The sequence below is a fragment of the Camelus dromedarius genome, chromosome 16 (assembly GCF_036321535.1).
Source record: "Camelus dromedarius isolate mCamDro1 chromosome 16, mCamDro1.pat, whole genome shotgun sequence".
In the NCBI taxonomy this organism is placed as follows: domain Eukaryota; kingdom Metazoa; phylum Chordata; class Mammalia; order Artiodactyla; family Camelidae; genus Camelus; species Camelus dromedarius.
In genome coordinates this window covers 56466360-56492309 of record NC_087451.1, presented here as the reverse complement: position 1 = coordinate 56492309, position 25950 = coordinate 56466360, and the positions used below count along the sequence as shown (strand labels likewise).

The 25950-nt window shown below is 41.2% G+C and overlaps 1 protein-coding gene and 1 long non-coding RNA gene across 4 annotated transcripts in view; one reads left to right on the top strand and one right to left on the bottom strand.

Annotated features, from left to right (window-relative positions):
- LOC105085239 (uncharacterized) overlaps positions 1-25950 on the bottom strand; it is a 113365-nt gene that overhangs the window by 10432 nt on the left and 76983 nt on the right. For all 3 annotated transcript variants that reach the window (XR_010384673.1, XR_010384675.1, XR_010384674.1), the window contains exons 4-5: positions 16224-17402; positions 11175-12667 (exon numbers count right to left, since the gene is read on the bottom strand). This is a non-coding gene — a long non-coding RNA (uncharacterized LOC105085239). The remainder of the gene's footprint in view (positions 1-11174; positions 12668-16223; positions 17403-25950) is intronic.
- On the top strand, positions 10733-24133 carry KRT23 (keratin 23). Its single transcript, XM_031468130.2, has 8 exons — positions 10733-11312; positions 16363-16445; positions 17132-17288; positions 18371-18532; positions 18620-18742; positions 20601-20821; positions 21686-21723; positions 23306-24133. Exons 1-8 carry the CDS (start codon positions 10917-10919, stop codon positions 23386-23388), a joined length of 1263 nt encoding a protein of 420 aa, XP_031323990.2. The 5' UTR covers positions 10733-10916; the 3' UTR covers positions 23389-24133.

Below are 25950 nucleotides of genomic sequence, written 5' to 3'. Positions count from 1 at the left end.
ACCAAGGTGTCAGCAGGACTGTGTTCCTTCCTAGAGACCCTCAAAGAGAATCCGTTTCCCTGCCTTTTGGAGCTTCCCACATTCCTTGGCTTGTGTCCCCCTTCCATCTTCAAAGTCAGCAACCTCATCACTCTAAGCCCTGCCTTCACCATATCTCCTCCCTGACACTGACTGACTCTTCCATCTCCCTCTTCCACTTTAAAAAGACACGTGTGATTACATCAGACCTACGTGAATAACTCAAGAAAACCTCCCACGCAAGGCCAGCTTACTAGCAACCTTAGTTCTGTCTGCATCTTTAATTCCCCTTTGCCATGTAACATACGTATGCACAGGTTCTAGGTATGAGGAGATGGATATCTTGGCGGGGGGATTATCCTGCCTACCGTATCTGCCTACAATTAAAACAAAGGAAAATTGGGGGGGGGGTCCATGTATTTTCTTCATAAAACACCAAGATCAAAACTGCAGATAGACACATACAAAGTCATGAGTGTTTAAATCAAGTTTCAACATGAAATCAAATTTCCGTGCTGTACTTCAAGCCTCAAGGCACACAACTGATGTAAAGATGGTATATATTTAGACTTATACCTTAACTCATAGTTTGAAGACGTAAATATGCTCCATAACCTTCTGGAGTGATCTTTTTATAGCAACAATAACAACAATTAACATTTATTGAGGGCTTCCAATGTGCCAGAGTGTTCTGTGCTCTCTGCGTGAATTCTCTGTACTGCTCATCTTAAGAAGGAGGAACTTGAGGCATGAATCATTCAGAACTTACCAGAACTTATGGCGGGTGTACAGCTCAGTGACAGAGTGAATTTTATTACAATGTCTTCTTTCTCAGGGCAGAAAACTAATTAATGCTGTGCCGCTCCTCTAATATCTTTGCACGTTTCTCCAAAGCATTCTTCTACAAAAAGTAATTAATAAACTATCATTGTCTTTTTCTTCTGAACAGGTGAAACAGCCTCCCAGCTGATCCCCACGCACTTACTCTTGCCCTCATTCATTCTCCACAAGGCAGCCAGGGATACGTTTTTAAAATCCAAATATGATCACTGCATGGCACTTCCCTGATTAAAATCTCTCAGTGATTTTCCATGGCTCTCATGCTGAAGATCAAAATACTTAGCAGGGTTGAGAAATCCTGGAGCAACCCCGCACCTGTGTGTACTGCCAGCTCACCTCATCCTACTTTCCCCCTTGTTCTCTGTGCTCCAGTCACTTAGATGAAGTGTTTAATAAATATTTGCTCAATGAATGGATGAATGAATGAAAAAGCAAACATATTAAGCTTTTTTTTTTTAAATAGGAAGTAATATTTTGGTGAACCAAACATAATAAATGGTTGAATTTCAGGCACCAACAACTGCTACATGGGGAAGAATTCTGGTGTGTAAGGGCCCTCCCACAGGCCTCTGGACACTGAACCTGCCACAACAGGAACCACACTGGGCTAATGGGTAAAAGCTACTCAGACAAGATTTCAACAAATAATCCCAAAATGTATATGGAAACACAAAAGACCCCAAATAGCCAAAGCAATCTTGAGAAAGAAGAACAAAGCAGGAGGTATCATATTCCTTGGCTTCAAACTATGCTACAAAGCTACAGTAATCAAAACAGCATGGCTCTGGCACAAAAATAGACACACAGATCAATGGAACAGGATACAAAGTCCAGAAATAAACCATGCACGTATGGTCAATTAACCTACAACAAAGGAGGCAAGAATATGCCTTGGGGGAAAGTCTCTTCAATAAGTGGTATTGGGATAACTGGACAGCCATACGCAAAACAATGAAATGAGACCCTTTTTTTCACACCGTATACAAAAATAAACTCCAAATGGATTAAAGGCTTAAATGCAAGACCTAAAACCATAAAATTCTTAAAAGAAAGCAATAGGCAGTACTCTCTTTGACACCAGTCTAAGCAATATTTTTTTGGCTCTGTCTCCTCAAGCAAGAGTGACAAAAGCAAAAACAAATGAGACTACATCAAACTAAAAAGCTTTTTTTGCACAGTGAAGGAAACTATCAACAAAACGAAAAGGCAACTTACTTAACTGAATGGGAGAAGATATTTGCAAATGATATGTCTGATAAGGGGCTAATATTCGAAACATATAAAGAACTCATACAACTCAACATCAAAAAACAAACAATCCAGTTAAGTGCGCAGAGGACCTGAACTGACATTTTCCCAAAAAGACATACAAACGACCAACGGATACAGGAAAAGATCCTGAGCATCACTAATCATCAGGGAAATGCAAATCAAAGCCTCAGTGAGAGATCACCTCACACCTGTTAGAACGGCAGTTATCAAAAAGACAAGATCTAACAAGTGTTGGTGGGAAAGTGGAGAAAAGGGAATCCTCGTGCACTGTTAGTGGGAATGTAAACTGGTGCAGCCACTAAGGAAAACAGTAGAGTTTCTTCAAAAAATTAAAAATAGAACTACTGTATTATCTGTAATTCCACTTCTGGGTATTTATCCAAAGAAAATGAAAACACTAATTTGAAAAGATATAGGCACCCCGCTGTTCACTGGTGCATTATTTACAATAGCCAAGATACAGAAGCAACCTAAATGCCCATCAACAGATGAATAAAGAAAGAAAATATGCTACATGTACACAATGGAATATGATCCAGCTACAAAAAAAGGATGAAATCCTCCCATTTACCACAACATGGATGGACCCAGAGGGTATTTTGCTCAGTGAAATAAGTCGGACAGGAAGAAAAATATTGTATGTTTTTACTTATATGTGGAATCTAACAAACAAACAAATAAACATAACAAAACATAAACTCGCCGACACAGAGAACAAGCTGGCGGTTGCCAGAGGGGAGAGGAATCAGAGGATGGGCGAAGCGTGTGAAGAGGAGTAAGAGGCACAAATTACTGGTTAGAAAATCAGTCACAGGGATGTAATGTAGAGCACAGGGAACATAGTCAACAATATTATAATAACTTTGTATGGTGCATAATCTACCAAAAAATCATACCACTATGTTGTACACCTGAAACTAATATAATACTGTAAGTCAACTATACTTCAATTTAAAAAAAAAGATTTTAGAAAACTGCATGAGATGATGTCTCAACAAACCAGCTCCACTGTTACTCAAAACATCTCCTTAAATGGCAAAAGACAGTCACACCCAGTAGGCACTAAAGCTAGAGTGTGGGTTCATTCAGGGATCATCAGTGACAACAGCCTCTGTGTAAGGGATTTATTTGATTACCTATCATGTTCTCCGAATTAAGATGATAATAAGGAGAAAAAAGAAGAGTGAAATCATTTTGGTCTTGCATTAGCAGCCCCTCCCCCACCAGCGAGGACCTGTTTTCCTTCTGTGGCCTTAACTGAACAAAATCACCCCAGCAGTCCTGGGGGTGTCCCAAAGGTAGTGCAGGAGGACTTCAGGATCTTTCTGAAGCCAGGTTTAAACCAGACTGTCCTGGCACTCCTCTCAAAGAAGTTATCTGGCTAGCACAGCTTTTACCTTCTCTGACAGATTTGGAAAAGGAAGTTAGAAAAAGGAAGGAGCCAGGCCTCCTTTCTTGAAGGTGATACTGATTAACAGGGTTCAACTCCCAGCATCATAGGAAAGGCCGACCCATTCTTCCCAAGCTCCACACAAAGGTATTCAATGACAGATATGTCACTCAAATGATGATGACTTAATTGCTAAAAGGTGAAAAGATCCCGACAAACAGGAAAATGAGGCTTTCTCTGCCGGTAGTAGGTGAATTGCCCTGTCTCCCTGAGAACCAGCAACTCTGAGTTCAAGGTACAGGATGCGTAGAGATCAGTAACTGCTCCTAAGCACCCCAGAGCAGACCCTCACATAACAGGTTGTGTCATTTGGCAGAGAACTGAATTTGGAAAAAAACAAAAACAAAACACAAAAAACCAACCCCCGCCTATTGAAAGACTGAAGGACATTTGAAGACAGGAACCATGTCTTATTAGTCTCTAGTCACAGAATCAAAGCACCTCTAAAGTAAACTGTCAATAAAATAATTAAGTGAATTAAGTTTGGGAGCCGGAGAAAAAAAGTACTAGAAATAATTAAACATGGCTAGCCATTTGTAAATAACAAAGCAGCGAGAATAAGGAGCTGTTCTACAATATGACGGATCCTGCTGCCAGTCCTGGCTGCGCTATTAACCGGCCGTGAGCTCTTGCCAGAAGTATTTTCCTTCTTTTGTTTCCTATCTGTACAATGATGGGCAGGAAACAGATGATAAATGTGGCTCATTTCAAAGTCCAATAGTTTGTTCCTATAAAACATGAAAATCCTAAACATTTCATTGGTAACTAGAGGCCAAGAGAAAGAGGGAACCTTTAAAGTTTTACATCGTTGGATCCTAACTTTTTCTATTTATACGTGCTTTTGAAAAGTTAATGGAACCTATAATCTCCCCTCAGAAGAGTAAACATATGAACATGTAGAGAAGATTTTGCATATAGTTTTAGAGACTTCACTAACTTTCTGAAGTCTATCCACTGAATTCCAAGTTCAAAATCTCAACTTAAATTGAAGCAATGTCTTCTTTTTTCCAGTTGGGAAACTCTCCCAATAGATGCAGAAGCTACAAGAGCTTAAGCATCCATGATGAAGCAAGGTTGATATAAGGCATTTTGTTACAGCACAAATAACAGGAAGAATACAACACTCCCTATGAAGTATTCTTGCCAAAAATGCCAAACCTGAAACTAAGAAAGCCATTAGATCCCACTATCACCTTATAAGAAAAACGAGTCAGAAGAACATGTTAAAAGATACCGCGGGCATGCAACCAGCAAAATCCAGAATATGGGAAATTCCATAGGATTTGTCTTTCTTCTCCAGCCATTCTTTCCAACTCTTATTACCTGGGACCTCTTGCTCCTTCTCAACCATGACAGTCCCTTAAGTATCCACTTTGTGAGAGAGCTTGTCTTTTTTAACTAGATCTGCCACAGCCATCTTTCTTTTTCCTCTCATTTCTAGCTCAGTCTATTCCACAAAATCCACTACTATATATTCTTCCCAAGACCAAGGTTGAGAAACATTGATGGAGAGCCTGCCACAGCCCTCTATAAACTGGAAGTATTGAGAAACTAAAAATGAGTCAGCTTTAGCCTGGGCCTTTGAAGCTTCCTTACAATTAAGTGCTTGGAAAACTAGACAGTTGCTTGATGTACAGTGTGTGCAGCAAACATGTCTTTCACTTTTTAAATGTTCCAAATTGCTTACAAATACGCCATTACAGATTAGGACCTGAATAAATACTTACTGACAGGTTTCTGTCAATACAGATCTTATTTAATTGAAATTTGCTTTTGCTTTTTTACTCTGCTATCTTCTCTTCTTCAAATTCCCTAACTCTTAAGGTCCCCAGTGCTATTCATTTGGGGTCACTTCTAAGGCCCTAACCACCCGTGCCCTTACCTAGTTCTTTCCTGTTTTTAAAAATCAAATTAAGAAGGGTTTTCAACATAGTTGTCTCATTACCTACATTTGAGAAAACTTCCTTCTGTAGTCTTAAAATTCTTTTTGCCTGTGTGTGTGTGTGTGTGTGTGTGTGTGTGTGTGTGTTTTATTACTTTTCCCGGTTTGTCAGTCAATATATACAGCAACTACTTGGAAGCAACTTTAAGTTGACTTGCCCTCCCCTCCTAGTCTGAAATACCACGTTGACTACCTCTTAACTTAAACCTTCTAGCTGTTGGTCCCTTTTCTCAGGAAAAATCGAAATATGAGAAAATTTTGCTTTTATTTGGCCATAGTTTGATAAACTTAAGCACTTATAAAACGTCTGCCTGGTATCCCTACAGAAGCAGTGTTTTATTTCTATAAATGTCTAGCCTTTTTATGTAACCCTTCAAATCATAGGATAATGACTCAGCAATTTTGCCTGAAAATCTACTACTCACCTGTTCTGAAATGTCATGCATAGTAAAAATTTATTTGAGGATTGTTTTGAACATTCTTCTGTCACTATAAAGAAGAGGGTACCTATGGAATGCTTCAGTGATGAACAGTTGCCTTTAAAAGGCACAAACACACCTGTGCTCCCAGTTAATGACAGCTAACTGTTGACAGGGCTCTCTTCTGATACCTGATACACCCACATGGAACACCATTCATCCACTCACCACCCAACCTCTCCTGCAAAATACCCATTCCCTCTTCATGACGACATCTCAGGTTATTGGAAGGATGAAACTAATGTGAAAATCACAAATCTTTTAGCTGGAAAGTCATGCAGAGAAGAAAAATTTAGGTGTTGAAATATTTGAACTCCATAGAAATACCAAAAAAAAAAAAAATTATGAAACCCTATCACAGGTGAAATGCTCAGTGACCAAAAGGATGAATAAATGTTAGACATCTCCTGAGAGCACAGTAGAGCCTTTATCCCTTGCGTTCTTTAAACATCGTTTAAAAATTAGCTTAGCAATTTGCAGTTGAAAAGCAGAAAGCTGCACCAAACGACCTGCTGTTGGTTTTCCCTCTTTTGTGATTCCACAAATGGCATTTACAGGTCATTTTACTACCCTTAAAAATTGTAAAATTAGAAGAATGTGATGGAAGTTTAAAAATCCTATAGAAAACCTGTAACTAAAGTGAATTTATTTTACTTTCTTATTTGTTAACTAAATTTTTAATTAGCCTGATTCTTCTAAAATAGAATAAACCGTATGATTCATTTTTCTAAAATTACTCTGGCCATTCATATGTTTACCAATATATACAGAGAGTATCTGAAATAATGTTCACTAAATTTTACCAAAGGCCATCTGTGTGCTGAAATTAGTTTTTTTTAATCTTTTTTCTTACACTTTCATATGTTACATGAAGTTTTTTAATAATAAGCATGTATTAATATATATAAAAATAGATAAACAACAAGGACCTATTGTATAACACAGGGAACTATATTCAATTTCTTATAATGAGCCATGACGGAAAAGAAACTGAAAATTCATATATGTATGCATGTATGTGTATAACTGAATTGCTTTGCTGTACACCTGAAACTAACATTGTAAATCGACTACATTTCAATAAAAAACAAGAATTTTAAAAAAGCATGTACCATTTTTACAAACAAACAAAAACCCACTATCTCTTCTGAAGCCCAGTGGAATGCCACACATCGGGAGTTACAGGGAAAATCACTGTATGATGGTCCTAGAAGAGATGACTTCTCCCAAGTCCTCTCAAATCTCACCACCAATTCTTCCCTCCCAGGTCCTGCTGCAATGCTAGAAATATTTTGCTCAAGGTTAACGTCTATAAATCCAGACTCCCACATACTGATGTAAAATGGCTCATGGGCCAAGTTCATGGGGCTAAGAAGTCACTGCCACTCAGACACACCTGAAATGAGCAGAAAGTGATCAGTTCCACTGCAGATGACTGTGAGAGTTTAGGGAAATGGGGCGCAGCCTGGTCTCTGCACGTCCTACAGATGGATATGAAGCTGGGTCCATGTAAATGCAAACCTGACAGCTGACCTTAACCTTGAGTCAAACAAATGATCAGGAACTAGCCACATCCACAGAACACCACTTGCCACCACATGTCTAAACAAGTCTCTGTGGTTCCCTCATTTGCTCTGTTTTTTTTTTTTTTTATCATGTCTCCCTTCTGTCTTTCTTTCATGTTCAGAGATGTAAGTGACCATAGAACACTTTGAAAAGACACTCCCTCTAAGCCTCGACTAAATTTTTCCATCTCGCACACAGAATGAGGAAAGTCTACAAGACATTTGCGAGGTTTTGTTGCCAGGGCAGACAAACAGAGCTGGTGTGTCTTAGGTGATTTTATTTGTGATTAGGAATGATTTTGCCTTTGTGGCTGGCTGGTTCACCCCTGGGAGAGGCTTTTTCTTACTTTCTGGTTTTACAACTCACACTCCTAAAAGAGGCAGGAGGTGATGGCGTTGGAGGATCTGAGTTAAAATCCTGACTCTAAAAAGTTCATTACTGAGTTAACATACATGTATGAAATGCCTCAAAGAGGCTAGACTTTGAAAGATGGAAGACATATTCCCCACTTTCAAGAAGCCTGCAGTCCCAAAGGAGTGTAACAAGTACAGTATAATGTAGTGAGTGGAAGAATGGGAGTGGACTCAGATGTGACCGGATGTGACTGGGCCCAGCTGGGGGCCTTCCAGCTTCCACTGTGGGGCTCCCAAGCTTCGCTCTGATGTGGGGATACCATGCTGTCTGCCCCTGTGGGGGATCTTGAGATCAAGAAAAGGCAGTTTTCCTCATAGAAGGGGCCCCCAACTCATGCAAGAAAAATTCAGAAAACGGTTGTTGAAAGAGGTAACCCTAGATCTACGTCTCGAAGGCAGGGGAGCAGACATAGGCAGCACAAGCAGTGACTTTCCAAGCAGTGGAAACAGCACGGACCAAGGCAGCAACAACTACAAAGTCCTATGTTGAATTAGTTGTATGTGCAATTCAGCTCTGCACCATTCACCTCCATGAGGCCCTGATCTGTAAAATGGGAACAATACCGCTTGCCTGGCAACATCAAGAGTTGTTGTGTGGTAACAGATGTCTCCTAGCAAGCAGTGAAATCTGCTCCCTTTTCCCCCAATTGCCCACTGTAAGTCGAGAATTGTGGAGTGTGTGATTTGGTAAATTAGAGGTGTGTAGTTTTAAGAAGTTATTCATGTTAGGTTAGAAATAGAAATTTCTATGTAAATCAAAACTACAATGAGGTATCACCTCACACTAGTCAGAATGGCCATCACTACAAAGTCCACAAGTAATAAATACTGGAGAGGGTGTGGAGAAAAGGGAACCCTCCTATACTGTTGGTGGGAATATAGTTTGGTGCAGCCATTACAGAAAACAGTACGAAGATTCCTTCAAAAACTAAAAATAGACTTACCATATGATCCAGCAATCCCACTCTTGGGCATGGATCTGGAGGGAACTCTAATTCAAAAGATACATGCACCCCAATGTTCATAGCAGCAGTATTCACAATAGCCAATACATGGAAGCAACCTAAATGTCCACTGACAGATGACAGGATAAAGGAGTTGTGGTACAGAATGGAATACTACTCAGCCATAAAAAGAACAAAATAATGCCATTTGCAGCAACATCAATGGACATGGAGATCGTCATTCTAAGTGAAATCAGCCAGAAAGAGAAAGAAAAATACCATATCTTATATGTGGAATTAAAAAAAAAGACACAAATGAACTTATTATAAAACAGACTCACAGACACAGAAAACAAATTATGGTTACCAGAGGGGGAAGGGGACTGATAAATTGGGAGTTCGGGATTTGTAGATACTACTATATATAAAATAGATAAACCACAAAGTCCTACTGTAAAGCACAGGGAACTATATTCAGTATCTTGTAATAATAGCCTATAATGAAAAGGAATATATATTTACATATATATAAAGCTGAGTATATATTTATAATTTTTATATATATAACTGAATCACTATGCTGTATACCAGAAACTAACACAACACTGTAAACTGACTATACATCAATCAATCAATAAGTTAATTAATTAATTAAAATTTTTTAAAAAGAAGGGATAGCTAAAAAAAAAAAAAACAGTTGTTGTTGTGGGCTAAATAAAGAACATCAAAGGGCTATGTAAACTGGGCAGCCCCATTATCACCATTATGAAAGAGAAGTGTGGTACAGGACTCCATCAAGATTGGACTCAATGATAACAGTGCTATGTGGCAGAAAGATCCCCGCCCTGGCTTTGCCACTAACCCACGACGTCCCCAGCCATACCCCCCACCCTACAGGCCTCAGTCCTTCTCACATGTAAAATTAATGGCTTGGACCAAGGGGCACTCAAGTCCCTTCAGAGGCTGCCATTGTATTTCTGAGTCCCCTTTAAATCTGGTTGCCAGCCAGCAGCACATGGCTCCCTGCCCCCAGACTATCTTTATTCCTTCCTAACCTTTACTTTGGCAGACAAAGCAAAAGATTCATCAAGCATATTAGACAACCCATGGCACATTTCCTGCTCTCCTCTGTTCCCTCTGCAGGTCGCAGACACACAGAATCCAGCCTTTCCAGGGCTCAGCCGGGACAGACTGCCGGGCCACTCAACAAAGGCTGCATTCCCCTCAGGGGCCAAGGGAAGCCCTGGGCACAGGCTGGGGCTGTTTGGTTTTGAGGTGTGCTGGGATAAAAGGCATCCTGGAAGTGGAAGGCTCGGTCATTAATTAATTAATTAATTAATTGTAATTGCGGGTTTGTTCTTAAGAATGATTCCTTTGAAATTACTTTCCATCAAACAGTGACTGCCACAAGGACATCAGAAATTCAGTCTCCATTTCCTCAGCACGAGTATTTTTATTCCAGGAACTGAGAGTCTGTTATCTGGCTCTTCCCTTGTGAGTCTCTCCCACCCTCGCTTTAGAGTTGGGGTATGTTTATTTATGGGGGGGCAGGTATGTATCTGCATGTTTAATGTCCGTTTTAAAAGGAAATCTGTGCTCCACGAAAGAATCTTTTTGTGGACTTTAATCAGACCCTTTTCAGATAAGTGGACAATGGAAAAACTCCATGGAAAGATTAGAAAGACACCTGAGACTAATACCCACTAAGGTCACGAGCCACACCCCTGGGTTACCACTGAGTTGGAGAAGCAAACTGGTTTATCAATGCAGCTCTAAACAACAACATCGTGTGTGAAAACCCAGGGGCGCTTTGGGATTGACCAAGAGGAAACACATGTTGCACAATGACAGGATCTTGTTGGTACAGTTGTCAGAGAAGGGAACTCCCACGGCAAAGGGCATAAAACCATCCAGGGCAGTCTGGGGCGGCTCAGTTTTGCGGTGCCAGGGAGCCGACCAGAGCCCAGCCCTGGCCCAGACCCAGATGGGACCATGAACTCCAGGCACACCTTCAGCCAGACCCCCTCAGGCTCCCGCCATGGCCCAAGAGGTGGCTGGGGCAGGCCAGAGAGCTTCCACCAGGCTCCTAGCATCCATGGTGGTGCAGGAGGTGTCCGCATCTCCCTTTCCTTCTCCTCACCAAGATGCCCGCCCCTTCGAGGGTGCTGGGAGTCTGGAAGAGGTGGTTCCCTCCTAGGTGGAAATGGGAAGGAAATGATGCAGAACCTCAACAGCCGCCTGGCCTCCTACCTGGACAAGGTGCGCGCCCTGGAGGAGGCCAACACGAAACTCGAAAGTTGCATCTTCAAGTGGCATCAGCAGAGAGATCCGGGCAGTAAGCAAGATTACTCCCAATATGAGGACAACATCAGCCGCCTGCAGGAGCAGGTAAGATCCCGGCTGATCCTGGAACTCCAGAGGGGGCTGCGTTTCTAGGGGTTAGTGGGAGGAGAAATCAGTACAAAGACAATTTCCAGGAAAATGGCAAAAGAGCTTCAAGTCATCATGAACAAAGGTATTCAAAGATATTTTCATATCATACCTTAAATTTGGACTTGGTATAATAATACCAATAATGTTTGGTATAATAATCTTTATACATAAATTATATAGAAAAGTCTAAACAACGTAAGGCAACCAGCTGCTGTCGGAATCACTTATGATCCAATGACACGATTGTAATGATCAGGGTGCGTTTTTATGCCTCATGCTTAGTGCACAAGGCACAAGGGAGCATTTACTTTCTCATGACATCAGTTCCTCTCCACCTCAAAGTCCTGGCGACAGGGTGATCAGCCATCAAAGAAAGGCTGAATTGTACTATTTCAGAGATCACACCTAAAAGCTGTCACTCCACTAGCAGATACATCATTGTGATATCCCTGGATATTGCCTCTTGGGAGCTGCTAGAAGTTCTGAATTCTAGCTGCTCCCAGTTCTGAAGATGGCGTGTTGCTAGGAAAATACATTATAAAATGGGGATAATTTTTGGAATCTTAGAGTTAGGCTGGATTAGGGAGAATTCTTCAAAAAAATACTTTTCAACATTAAAAAAGCTAATCTTTCTGGGACATACATTAAAAAAAAAAAAAAACTACACCCTCATAACACTGGTTAGAAGCAGAGGGAATCCAGTCACCTTTTAGGTTATATTTTAAAGCTACATAAATTCCCTCTTATGTAAAGTGGTCTCAGAAAATTTCCTGTAAGATCTTACTTAACATATCCAAGAAAGGGCATCACAGGTTTCCAGTATTTATATGGTATTATTTCTCAGCATTCAGTTGTCCAGGCTTGAATATAGGAAGGACCAATCAAGATAATAGAAATCTGTCCTTATAATGAACCCTAATTATTGAATAATCAACCTAATAACTGAGTGTGTAATTGCCTTAACTATATAGTACATGTTTGTCTTTACCAAAAAAAAACAAAGTGATTCAACAAACCTCACCACGCTGTTTTTATTAATAAAGTCGTTTTGGTTTTAGAATGGAGAGACTAGAAGATTTTTGCAAATGGGAAGCTGAGAACGTAACTCCCTAAAGAAATGTCAGGTTAGACCTATTCACATAATTTATTAGCTGACAGGAGGGTGAAGAAGGGAAAGGAAGGGAAACATTTATTGAGTACTTACTGTATGCCAGGCATCGTGATGGGTATTTAATCCACTTATCTGCACTGTCCGCGAACATTTCTGATGGAAATGTTCTATATCAACTGATTTAACTCTCACAACAACTCTAGAAGAAATTGAAACTCAGAGAAGTGAAGAAGCCATCTAAAGCCACCAGTAAGAGGCTGAGCTGGGGTTATAACCCAGGTCTGTTTCTAATGGCCCCATAATTTTCATATAGTGTGTTAGCCAGTCTCCCTCCTGCAAAAATGATGCTGTTAATTAATAAAGATAATGCATTACGTTTGCACTGTTAATCATACAACACATATTTCATACTCATTATCTCATTCTGTGAAGCAGGTGTTTTATTCACAATTTATAGATGCAGAGGCTGAGACCAAGTGGTTGCCCAAACTCTTTGGAACAGAATTGAGAATAGTGAGTGGGGACAATGACGAGGAGGGGGTGGCTGGCCCACTCTCCAGGCAGCCCCCGATTCTCCCTACTACATAGGGAGATTCTTCAGCTTGGAATTCCACTCTTTCCTGGATTTCTTACCTGGTTGTTTGTCTGTGTTTGAAGAAAACAACTCTCTGAAGTTCAGGCTGTCTGTGTATCCAGCCTCCCCCGTTTGCAGGTGAGAAAACAAGGGCCCACCGAGGTCCCACAACGCCCAGGGCTGATCCCTTCCTGGGCCTTTCACGACTCATGAAATGTTCTGAGTAGACACAGCACTCTCCTGCCCCCACTTTAGGGACGTTAAAAGTTACTCCAAAAGTATATAAGAAATTGAGTTCAAAATTTAATCCATTCCTTTTGAAACAGAGTTAGATATTGTCATATAAATATCAGGATATTAGAATGGCTCTCAATAGTACTATATTTGGCACATTTGGTTTATGGTCAAAAATTCTACTTTCCTCCCCCCAGTAGGAGATTACACACCCTGGAGCAATGATGCAGCACTAATGCACCAAATAGATTTCTTTTAAAAGAATGAACTCAGGGCCTTGGGGAGAATCCAGGTAATTAATTATAATACACAATGCAAGACCTATGCCTCATACATTATTTCTCAATCCATCCTTATTCATTCATTACCGTGAAGGATGTCTCAGAAGTAGTGTTTGTAGCATAATATTGTATCAGGTAACGCAAAGAGTGGGAAATAGTTTCGGTTTTTAAATATGAGCCATATCAACTCATGTACTGTGAGAAGGCTACCTGGGGGAATCAGACCCCTCACTGTGGACTCTGCAGTGGATAAATTACCAATTTACCTCAGAAAAGCCAAGTAAGTAAGTAAGACGATAATTTTTTTTTTTTTTACTATACACGCTGCTCTGCATCTTTATCATTATTTTAAACAAGCTTTTCATGTGGAGTAATGTTAGATTTACATGGTACAGAAACTTTCCATAAGCCTCTCACCCAGCTCCCCTCATCTGTAAAATCTTCCATCACCATGACACATTTGTCACAACAAAGGAAGCGACATCAGTATACTTCTATGAACTAAACTCACCTTTTCCTCCAACTTAACATACCTTGGAGATTTTCCTGTATCAGTACATAGAAAATGATGTTCTTAATGCTCATTCCATGGTCTTCCAACTAGAAATATATTATATATCAAGTTCTTACTTGGCCCCTGTTAGTGGAAACGGTGTTTCCAACACAGATGGGATTATTTAATTTTTCCTGATTCCACGGAACATACAGTGCATGGTTTCTCTGAATGTCAAGCAAAACCTCCATGCACAACTGAGACTAACTGCAGGGGTCCTGTGGCCATTTTGGATGAGGCTACTTTTCATTCCCCATGAGCTCAGGTAATGAAAGAATACAGAGCCTGGATGGAAAGGTAAGAAATCCCTAAGCAGCATTGTAGAGGGAAGACAAGGAAATACCTACAGAATCCTTTTTTAGAGCAAAGAAAGTATTCACAGTACTATTTGGAATCCACCAAGAGAAGGAAGAAGTTCGGCAGGGGCAGCAAGCCTGGCTGTCTCCCACCACAAACAGCAAACGTGTGAGGATGCGTCTCAGTGTGTATCCAGTGCAGACATTGGCTCTAATAACAAAAGTGCTAGCTTTTAAAAAAGAAAATTGAACACTTTACGCTTTCCTGAACTAATTTAGTTTTGACTGATTGTTTTCAGAGTGTCTACAGTGTGCCCACAAATGCTAAGTATTTTAAATTATTTTATTTAATCTCTTCTATTCTAATTCTCATAACTCTTCAGTGAAGTGGCTATTGTTCCTATTGCCATTTTGTGGATGAAGAAACTGAGACTCAGCCAAGCTCACTCAGCGGGTGGGCACTGGAACAGGACGCCAGGCCCTGCTCTGTGAGTTCCAGACCCAGCTCCTTACCACCTCTGAATACTGTTATTGTGTACTCATGACACTAAATTCCAAGTAATCAGTGGAGCTTTGAACAGGACCAGATTTTTAAAAGGTGCCTTTGTATTGCGGTATAACTCTGTCCTAAAAAAAATCCTTTCTAAATATATGAATTAACTGCCTAAATATAATGGGAATGTCACAGGATTCTCTAGCTCCAACTAAGCTACAGAAGCTTGGAGCTAGTACCTCTAAGGTCATCTGTTTCTAGGACAAACTCCTTTTTTAACAGATGATGAAACTGAAGTCCAGGGAGTGGAATGACTGACCTGAGTTCAGGCCAATGGTCAGTTAACAGGAAGTAAAAGGAAAATCTCCCTGTTCCTAGTTCAGCATGATACTTGGTACAAAAGTAGGATTATACTTTTGACACTGAGATATACTTTTGACACTGAGATTATCTACCCAATTTTCCCCAAGGCAGTGACATACATCGAATGTGCATTTCATATCTTATTTCTCTCATATGTGTATTTCTCTGATTATAACTACCCAGAAGTATTTACAAATCATATATTTATATACCCAATTGCTCATGTAGACACTTTCAACAAAAATTCTCTTTTTAAAGTAAAAAATTATATAAACATCTAGTGAAAGTCTTTAACCAGAGACAGTTAAAGCTTTAAGACAGTTAAAGTTTATTAAGCTACTTCATTTGATGGTAAAGAATTATTTCAGTTAATATTTTAATAGCTCCAATTGGGGCATTCTCATCACGGAACAAGTTACAAATACATACACACACACCCACAGGTTATATGTGTGGCTATGGTCATTTGGGGCAAAAAAAAAAAAATTATGGTATGTGATGACTATTAGGAAATACACTTAAAATTAGTTTAAATGCACTATAAAGTACATTTAAAATTAGTTTGACAAACTAATATTAATGAAGCTCTGTATCAGTGATACTTTGCCCAGTGTCACTGATCAGAAACATGAACGCTACCACAAGGAAGAATTACGTTCATCTAAAAACCACTGCACTTTAGGAGAGCCAAATTAATATTCACAATAGGAAGTCAGAACGTAAACTTAACATCTTCAGATGTGGATGAGCTTAATACATGCGTGTGTTGTACTAGAAAATTTAAAGGCGGTTTCAATAATCACTCTCTTGCTCCTCATATCACTCTTGGGGCAGTTGCATCCATCCTCACCGGTCAAAAGTCAACATAAGAAAAAAGGCAGTGAAACTGACTGCAGACCACATCCTTACTGTAAAATCATTCCTGCGCTTTGCACCTAGTAAATGCTCAATAAATACTTACGGATTTTATTACTCGTTATTCCACTGCTAGAAGAAGACGTCATCTAGGCTGACAAGTCAGCTTCCCAGGAGCTGGGCAGCAATACAGCGCTCCTGTGTGGTTTGTACGACCGAAATGACTCCCGGTGCCTGTTTTACAGATAGCAGATGGCAAGATGACGAATGCTCAGATCATCCTGCTCATTGACAACGCCAGGATGGCGGTGGACAACTTCAGTCTTAAGTGAGTTCCTTCTTCACAGTGTTGGGGAAGGCGGGGGGGTTGTTTGGTGTTTTGTTCTATTTTGTTTTGGGGGTTACTACTGCTTTTGTTTCTGTTTTATAGAAGGAAAACTTATCTCTCCACTACCAACATGTAAAATCCTACCAAAATACAATTAAAAGGCATAACAGGAACTAATACCTGACTGGACCCTTGTATAAACAAACCAGATGCAAAATACACTTTTTGGTGTGGGGAAATTTGAATATGCACCAAGAATTAGATGGTATTGAAGAGTTTATTATTGATTTTTTCAGGTGTGATAATGTTATTATGCTTATTTAGAAAACTGTCTTTTTCTTAAAAAATACATTCGGAAGTACTTAGGGGTAAAATGTCATAATGTCTATAATATACTGTAAAATACAAAATATAGATGAAGCAAATATGGCAAAATGTTAATGGTTGCTAATTCTAAGTGATGGGTATATGGCTGTTTATTATTTCATTCTCTGTAATTAAAAAAAAATTGAGTCACCATCATAGAAAAACCTGCATGAAACAGACATACAAAGGGTGCACAGCCTGTATTCATTTGCTCCTATTAAATGTAAAAAGTAAGAGATTCACCTCTAAACTAAGGTGACTCCTTACAAGGCCGTGGCCTTCCAACAGCAGGTGTACTCTGCTCTCCCTTCTACCCAAAGGTATGAAAATGAACACTCCTTCAAGAAAGACTTGGAAACTGAAGTTGAGGGTCTCCGGAAGGCCTTGGATGACCTGACCATCGTCACAACAGACTTGGAACAGGAGGTGGAGGGGATGAGGAAAGAGCTCATCCTTATGAAGAAGCGTCATGAGCAGGTAGGACGCCCAGGAGCTCCTGGTAACCCGCATGGCTCTCAATCTGTGCGTTTCAGGTGATGCAGTAGCTACAGAAGAAACCACCATCTGAATTCCAGTTCTATTGTCTTCAACCTAAATAGTCACAAGGAACCATATAAATATCTCATTTTTCCAAGTTCAGGGTTATCTACTCAGGTGTCAAATACAACAGCTAAAATACAATCACAATTCACGACGAAATCAGTCAACAACTTTGTTAATATACGATGTTTATCTAGACCTGTTTGTTAATATGCTACCGGAAGAATAGATGTGTGGGGTTGAACTTCCTTCACTAACCCCATGAGCAGCAAATTGGGGGACAATAGGGTAAAGAGAATCTGCCAATGACCCAGGTAAATATACCTAGTGGCAAAAGTTAAGAATCCTGATTTCCAGAAGCATTTAACTGACTTTTTAAAAGTTACCATCCATCTAAAGTCCCAGAGACTCTGATGAAATGATAGAAAAACAGTCCCCATTCTAGGCAAACAAAACTGCTTATGAACATCAAAGAGCCTCAGCTGCTGCACAGCTGGTTAGACAATGATGGTTAATTAAACCTTTCCTGTGGTTTATTGGTTTTCATGATATCCTATGGGCGTTAGCCCTACAGAGTCCTAATGCGTCAACAAGATTTTGGAAGCCTCTACCCCTTTGGGCTTTGGGTTACTGAACTGCTTCCCCAAAGCTCTGGCCTATCACCTGAAATGCTCAATTGTGCTATCGCTTCACTCATGAACATTTGCTGAAGAGTACCTTACACGCTGTGTAAGCATAACTCTTCACAAAACATTTTCAACCAGGGATTAAGTCAGTGATCACAGAGGCCATTTAATTACCTGTCTGGTGCAAGTTTTACTTTATAAAGTTATAAGAGAAAAAAAAAAAAAGCACATTTTCTCATTAACAAACAATAACTGAGAAACCACACCAAACCAGTAATACAACGCCAACCACATAAGCTGGATTCTTAAAAGACCTGTGAACTTCTGCCAATCAGTACACTTCTGGCCTTCTGATTATCACAGCTGATTCATTTTCTGTCTGTTATTAAACAGGAAATGGAGGAACATCATGTGCCAAATGACTTCAAGGTCCATGTGAAGGTGGATACAACCCCGGGAGAAGATCTGATTAAGGTCCTGGAGGATATGAGGCAGGAATACGAGCTTATAATAAAGAAGAAGCATCAAGACTTGGACACTTGGTATAAAGAGCAGGTAAAAGAAAGGTGCCCCAACTTCACAAAGGTTCCATTTCCAAGTGGTCCCAATGCCAAAGCCTCTGCCCTTTGCTTGGTCTTACAGTCGGCAGCCATGGCCCAGGAGGTGGCCAATCCGACAGCCGTGCAGAGCAGCCAAAGTGACATCCACGAGCTGAAGCGCACTTTCCAGGCCCTGGAGATTGACCTGCAGGCGCAGTGCAACAGGGTGAGTCTGAGCCTGGAAAATCCTGGGTCAGGTGCCACCTCCTCCACAAAAGTCTTCCCTGACCTATCTCCCAGGCCCATCTCCGCAACTCTACTGGGACATCTCTCACTTCCCACTCTCCCTCCAAACTGCCCGTGCTGAGGACAATAAGGGCTATCATGTTTCGAGGTGTCCACATTGCCACGTGGTGTACTAGCAGGTTCGTTATATTAAATGTCATCAGTCTTTACATCCACCTTTCCAGGTCCCCCTTTTAGAGATTTACCATTAAGGTGACAGTTGAGCAAAACCCTAAAAGCACTAAAGAGGTGCATTATGTGGCTATGGAGGCGGGGGTCCAGGTGGAGGAACAGCAAAAGCTATGAGACCCTGGTGTGTCTGACAGGTTGGAGGAACAGCCAGATAGCCAATGTGGCTGCAGTGGGTGAAAAAGGGAAGAAGAAAGGAGAGGAGAGGAGAGGAGGGGAGGGAAGGGGAGGGGAGGCCCTGGGGTAACAATGGAGCTGGACTGTGCTGCCTTGACCCTTGGAGGGAGGTCAGGAGGAATCTGAAACAGTGGGTATAGATGACTCTTTGAGGAGCTTTGCTATAAGCAAAGGAGAGCAGAGAAACTGGGTGATCGCTGAAGGTAGACATGGGTTCAAGAGAGAACAAATTTTAAGGTGGGAGAAATGATTCTCTCTGAAAGCTGGTGGGAATAATTTAGAAGAGAAGAAAACACTAATGTTGCAAGAAGGTGGGAAGTTGCTGAAATGACCAGAACACAGACAGCTCACACGTAGTAACAGAGAGGAATGAGTGTCAGACACAGATTCAGGTATGTGGGTGGAAGTGATGGCAGGAGCTTGTGGGAGTTCTCTCCTGAGGGCCCTCATCTCCTCAGCGACAGAGGAAGCCAGGCCGTGGGCTGAGAGAAACGATGGGGAGGAGGGAGGTTTGAGGACAGGAGAGAAGGAATGAAATAGCCCTTTGGGGAAACAGGAGAGTGACTAGACCAGGAACATGTGGGTGAATGGCCAGGTAGCATTAAGGGCCCCCCGAAAGTTAGCAGTCATGATAGAGTGAGTGTCCAGCACAGTTTTGAGATTCTCTTTAAGGTTAAAGTTATATGCTCCAGAAAAGCAGGCGGTAAAGCCAAACAGAACAGGGACTGGAACTCAGTTCTCTGTATGCTTCATTTTGCAGCTTTCAGAATCTCCTCAAAAATGACAATTTGTTATCATAGTCATAATCAAAAAACATCACTTCGGACTAGGGTTGCCTGATTAATCAAATTAAAATATAGGACATCCAGTGCAATCTGAATTTCAGATAAACAACAAAGTTTTTCTCTTTTAGTATAAGTATGTCCCATGCAGTATTAGGGCAATGTTTGGAACATACTTATACTAAAAAATTACTCGTTGCTTGTCTGAAATTCGAATTTAACCAGGAGCCCTCTATTTTACCTGACATCCCTACCTGAGGCCCCTCTCTGAAGATACAAAGAGATAGCAGTCCAGTTGCTGCTTCCCACTAGGAGTTTTTAGTCCGGCCAGAGACAAAATGTAAGCATAAGGAGGTAAGGAGCAGATCAGGGCAAGGTGGCACATGCTCACTCCCAAACAAGCACCGTAAATAACAAACACCACAGGAGGACGGCGGAGGTGCCAGGAGCTGCTGGACACAAACGCTTTGCGCCCAGAAAAAGCCCTGGTGCAGTTCGACTCCTCACTGCCCGGCTCCTCACCCTGCATCCCCGGCACCACCAAGACACCCAGCAGACTGATCATCATATTCTAACTACTCAGCAAGCACAGGCTATTGAACCGATCATGCCATCGGGCAATGAACGAAAGCAGTATTATTCCTCTTTCAGAAATCTGCTTTGGAAAGCATGTTACTGGAGACCCAGTCTCGGTACTCCTGCCAACTCCAGGACATGCAACAGATCATCTCCCACCACGAGGAGGAGCTGATGCAGCTACGCCATGACCTGGAGTGCCAGAGCAACGGATACAAGGTCCTCCTGGGCATCAAAACCCACCTAGAGAAAGAAATCGCCACCTACCGCCAGCTCCTGGAGGGAGAAAATGAGGGGTAAGGCGGAGGCTGGCAGGGGAGGAGGGCGAAGGGGGCGTCCTCCCGTGGGTGCACTCATGTGCCTTATGTTCTGTGAGCCATCGTCAGCGCTAGAGAGAAAGGTTTATGCTGAGTTTTGTCTGCAGATGTTTAGATCAGATTGTATTCCATTAAGTGGCCATTGTGAATTAATCAGCCATTATTCCCAGGACACCAAGATCTGAGGTCAATAGTTTCAACTAATATATTAAAATCTCTAGGAAGAAACAACCAAGAGGGCTTGGCTATAGTATTTCCAGTGGGAATGCACACAATTTTGGCTCAAAAAAAAAAAAAAAAAAAAAAAGAACGGTTGGGGAATGTTTTACTCTAACAGCAGGAAAAGATCCCTAAGAGATGGCAATGTCTAGATTTTTCAGTCTGGTGTCTCTGACTACTTTAGGTATAGCTGTCCACACCAAGGGCACGTATGTTCTATGACCCAAGAGAAAGGGTTAGAAGGTTGTTTTTTTTTAAATATATAAATGAAATGTTATTGGACTAAACTTTGAACAGTCTGAAAAGCCCAGGGGTTCTAAGCTTCAGCCCCAGACCCTGGAAAGGATCCCAGTGGAGGCAGAGGCTGCAGCTGGCCAAAAAGGATGGAGGGGGTTCAGCAGGCTTCCCCTGGCCCAGGCTCAGCGGGAGGCCAGCCTCACTGGCTTTTGCGTTCAGCAGGGCTGTCCCATGAACTCGTGACCTTGCGGCTACAGAGCTCAGTAAACTAGCCTCATTAAAGAGCTACAAGTTTACAAGCAGGCAGAGGAAGTTAGTTCATCTTGAGAAGTGTTTATGATTGTTGCTAATCCTAAACTGAGCTTTAAACCTTTATCACTTTTATAGGACAATGGACTCTAAGGACTCTAAGTTGAGTGCGAAAGGTAAAAAAAAAAACACTTCATTGTTTGAATCTCCTTTTTTTTTTTTTTTTTAATGAATCAGCACATTTACCCACTCTGTAGTACTCATAATCCTCCGTGTGCTCTTAAATGCCTTGTGTCCAATTTTTATTTTACTCCCAAATGGCCAGGAGTTTTGAATTAACTTAACACATTAAATAATACAGAACAAAGAAGTAAGCTTTCAATATTCTCCTAAAATATATATATGAAAGCTCTTTGCAAGCAGTAAAGTAGATTAAAATGATCATTGATATTATTATATCTCTATTAGGTTATGGAGTCTGTTGACCAAACTCCTAGGGACTTGAGAGGAAGTGATTTCACAGACTACATTCCGTTGAACACTAGGCATTCCGTGAGATGTTAACTGCGTATTATGAAAGGTGTGCTCCTGGCCCGATATGGCTGGGCACGTTGTTTACCACTAGCCTCTTCGTGAAGAATCAGGCTGTGTTTCAGTGTGTTGAAGATGGGACAAATACTGCTGTGGGAAAGAAGAGGAACAAGAAAGACCAAAAAGCCACAAGAAAACTTTTACTTTGTTTAGCCCAGGGTTCCCAAGTATCTTTGACCTGGGAACCCTATTTGCTCAGATTGCCTTTAACATCTTACAGAAAAGTTTTAAGAAATCACAGTCTGGGACAGGCGGCACTTTCTGATTAGTAGACGGTTAAAAAAAAAAAAAGGTGTTAAGAGATTCAGGGACTCAGAGTTCAAGTCATCATCACAGAACAGCTGGTCTCCTTCATTGCCCCCTCTCTGCAAGATCCCGACAGATGGCCCTTCAGCCTCTCCTTACCCATGTCCAGGGGCGGGGAACCCATTACTGGAGGGGGTGGCTCAACCTACTGTTGGAGAGGTTTGATTTTAACAAAGTTCTCCCTGTATTTCTATTAATGGTTTCAATTCTTCCCTCCGGTCTAGAATTTTTTTAGGCGGGGTAATTAAGTTTATTTATTTGTTTGTTTGTTTTTAATGGAGACTGAACTCAGGACTTCATGCATGCTAGGCATGCCCTCTACCACTGAGCTATACCCTCCCCTTTAGAATCAGTTTATTGATGTGTCAACAAAGCACACTTTATTCAAATAAATCATGTCTTCAAAAACAGTGACCATCGTAAATATCCCTGGCCTCTCACCCTTCTCAGCCATCCTTCATATGACTTGCTTTCTAGACCTTAAAATGAGGTCCCCAGAATGGCACTTAGTGCTCTGTAAGCTCACAGAATCTATGGTGTGAATGCTACAAAGCCCATCTGAGCAGAAAGGACCCCGCTGGCACTTATGGCCAGGCTAGATTCTGTTTCAGGCACACCTGAGATGAAGGTCTTGACCTCAAGAAGGTGACACTGTTCAGACACCCTTATTTCCTGGAGGGTGAGAGGAAGACTCTTCCTCTGTAAGACACCTTTCACTCCAGCAGAGCCTGCCACACTGCTTAGTGATCATTTTGGAAGGCACAGATAGCCCTCAGGCGCTGAGAACAGGGAACTGAAAAAGAGGACAGTTCAGATGGTGGGGAGGATGGGCAATGACCTCTTTGTTGCTCTTTCCCTCAGCATCTGCAGCTCCAAAGATCAAGGCCATCACCCAGGAGAGCGTCAATGGAAGAATAATTCTTTCTCAAGTGAATGAGATCTAAAAGTACGCATGAGGTCTATAAAAGTTGCCTGCTGCAAAAACGATTCCCCCCCAATGGAACGCCCTTGCCCACACACAAACGGGTGAATTCTAAGAGGTGTCCGTGGAGTTATGAAACTCAGAAGCTTTTTTTTCTCTGTTACAATCTCACCAGATGTTCCATAACGATCTTATGCACTTTTTCAAAGTGTGAGTTCATGAGCTTAATGCTCCACATTCGCACTACAGTCATCAGGCTCCCACCGTTGTGCATCTGTTTCGTGGCCAATAAAACTCCACACCAGCGGCATCATGTCTTTCTTTACATTGTAAGGTGAGACGAGGCCTCAAGGTCTCATCGTAATCACGGAGTCTCAGAGCACTGCCCATGAAACAGCCAGAGGGGCCGGAATGCTTTGAAGATGTTCCCAGCGACCCAGCACTGGGCGGAACTGTCACCTGCAGACATGCAACCTAGGGACGGGATGTGGCTCCTAAGGCTCTCTAGACTTCTGCCAGCAGGAAAGGGGGGTGGGGACAGAGAATGGAACGCCCAGAAAGGCCTCATTGAGAATGTGAGGCAACCAAAAGCTATTCTATCTCACAGATGCATACATACATACATATATACACACATAACCTTAAAGGCCTGAAAGAGAATTAAAGCACAGAGAGCTGTATTCAATGGCTTGTAGTAACCTGTAGTGAAAAAGAATATGTACATACATATGTATGACTGAATCACTATGCTGTACACCAGAAGCTAACACATCATAAATCAAAAAAATAATAAAATAAAATAAAAATAAAAATTTTTCAAAAAGAAAAGGAAATTCAGAAAAAAATCCTCATTACAGGTAGATATAAAGACCCTAAAAGGGGAAGTGACCTGTCCAAGATCCAAATTACAAACATTAGGACCCAGAGTATTATGTTGAGATGCGCTTAGGGCTAAACCACAGAGATTGTGCACCTCTGTCCTCTGAAAAAGAAGCCTTTTCCTCAAATTGCAGCAGTGTGAGCTGTTGTTCCAAGGCTGGTACAGGGGAGCAATGCTGGAGAAAAGGAAGACAGAAACCCACGTGTCCACTGAGACATCATCAGAAAGTTGTACATGGAATTATGGGATATTAACAATTTAAGGGGCCATCGGCACAGGCTAGGCAAACTCTCCCACTTCACAGACAAATGCACTGAGGCCCAGAGCAATAAATGTGTTGACCCGAACACTCACTAGATTGCAGCTAGGTCTAGATCTGGGCCTCTTGACTCCACTTAAGCTGTTGAACTAAAAGTGGTGTCACTGAGTTCCATTGTCATCTAACATGTTGGCAATGTCCCGAATATTTTTTGTCTCTGTGTTTGAATACTCTTTTGTAAAGGACTGCTTTTGATATCTTCTGAACTGGGCATGTCTTCAGACTGGATTAGTCTTTAAGGCAATGATTGTTGTTTCTGATTCTCAGTGCTCAAAGAACAGAAAACCATCCCCTAGTAATCTGAAATGAGGCAACAGGAACCCAGGATAATCATACCATTGTAAAAATGTATTATTGGTTTAAGTGAAATACATTAATTCTCTGGGATGAAATTATAAATTTATCTTTACTATGTGAACACTTCCAAGCATTTCACAAAAAAAAACCCAATTTACTAACATCTCCAATGAGTATTCTTTGTGCAGTACTTGTCTGTGCAAACTTTTGCTTGGGGTAGGGGGGGAGGCAAGGAAGAACGATGAATATTAGAGTTTATCAGTTCTTTTTCCATTTCTTTTTACTAGGAGAGCTTCTTTGTGTTAACAGGGTACTGCAGTCTCAAAGCAGATCTAAAAATAGATTTTTTCTTTACTTTAGCGTCAATTTACTCTATTTTAGACACTACTGTCTTTCTTGAAATCTAGAAACTAGACATAAAATTTACATATTTTCTCAAGGTGAAGTGGGAGCATTGCTAGCAAAATCTTTTGAAAATATTCTTGTAAAAAAGAATATGACAAGCTGATGGGAAAGTTTAATACTAGACCCAGAAAATAATCTCTAACCTTCCATTTACCATCATAACTTATAGAGGATTTGGTGATAATAAATCAAAACATTAAAAATAATTTTTCTTTCAAGGAGCTAAAATATCCTTAAAGTGTTAATTTTCACTGTCATCAATTAAGGTGATCAACTCATCCCAGTTTGTCCAGGAGACCCCTCAGTCCCAGGCAAACTGGAATGGTTGGTCACCCTATTGATAAAGAATTGCTCTTATCTTAGTCCTTTCGAGCTGCTAGAACAGAATACCATGGACTGGGTGGCTTATAAAAAACACACATGTATTCCTCTCATTTCTGGAGACAGGGAAGTCCAAGACCAAAGCACCATTGTGGTGAGGGCCCGCTGCCTGGTTGACAGCCTGCATCCTTGCATGATGGAAGGGGCTAGGGAGCTCTGTCGAGTCCCGTTTGTAAGAGCGTTCATCCCATTAATAAGAGCTCCACCCTCATGAACCAAGCACCTCCCAAAGAACCTCCTAAAACCATCACCTTTGGGGACTAGGGTTTCAACATGACTTTTTCAGACAAGTGGAGAGAAAC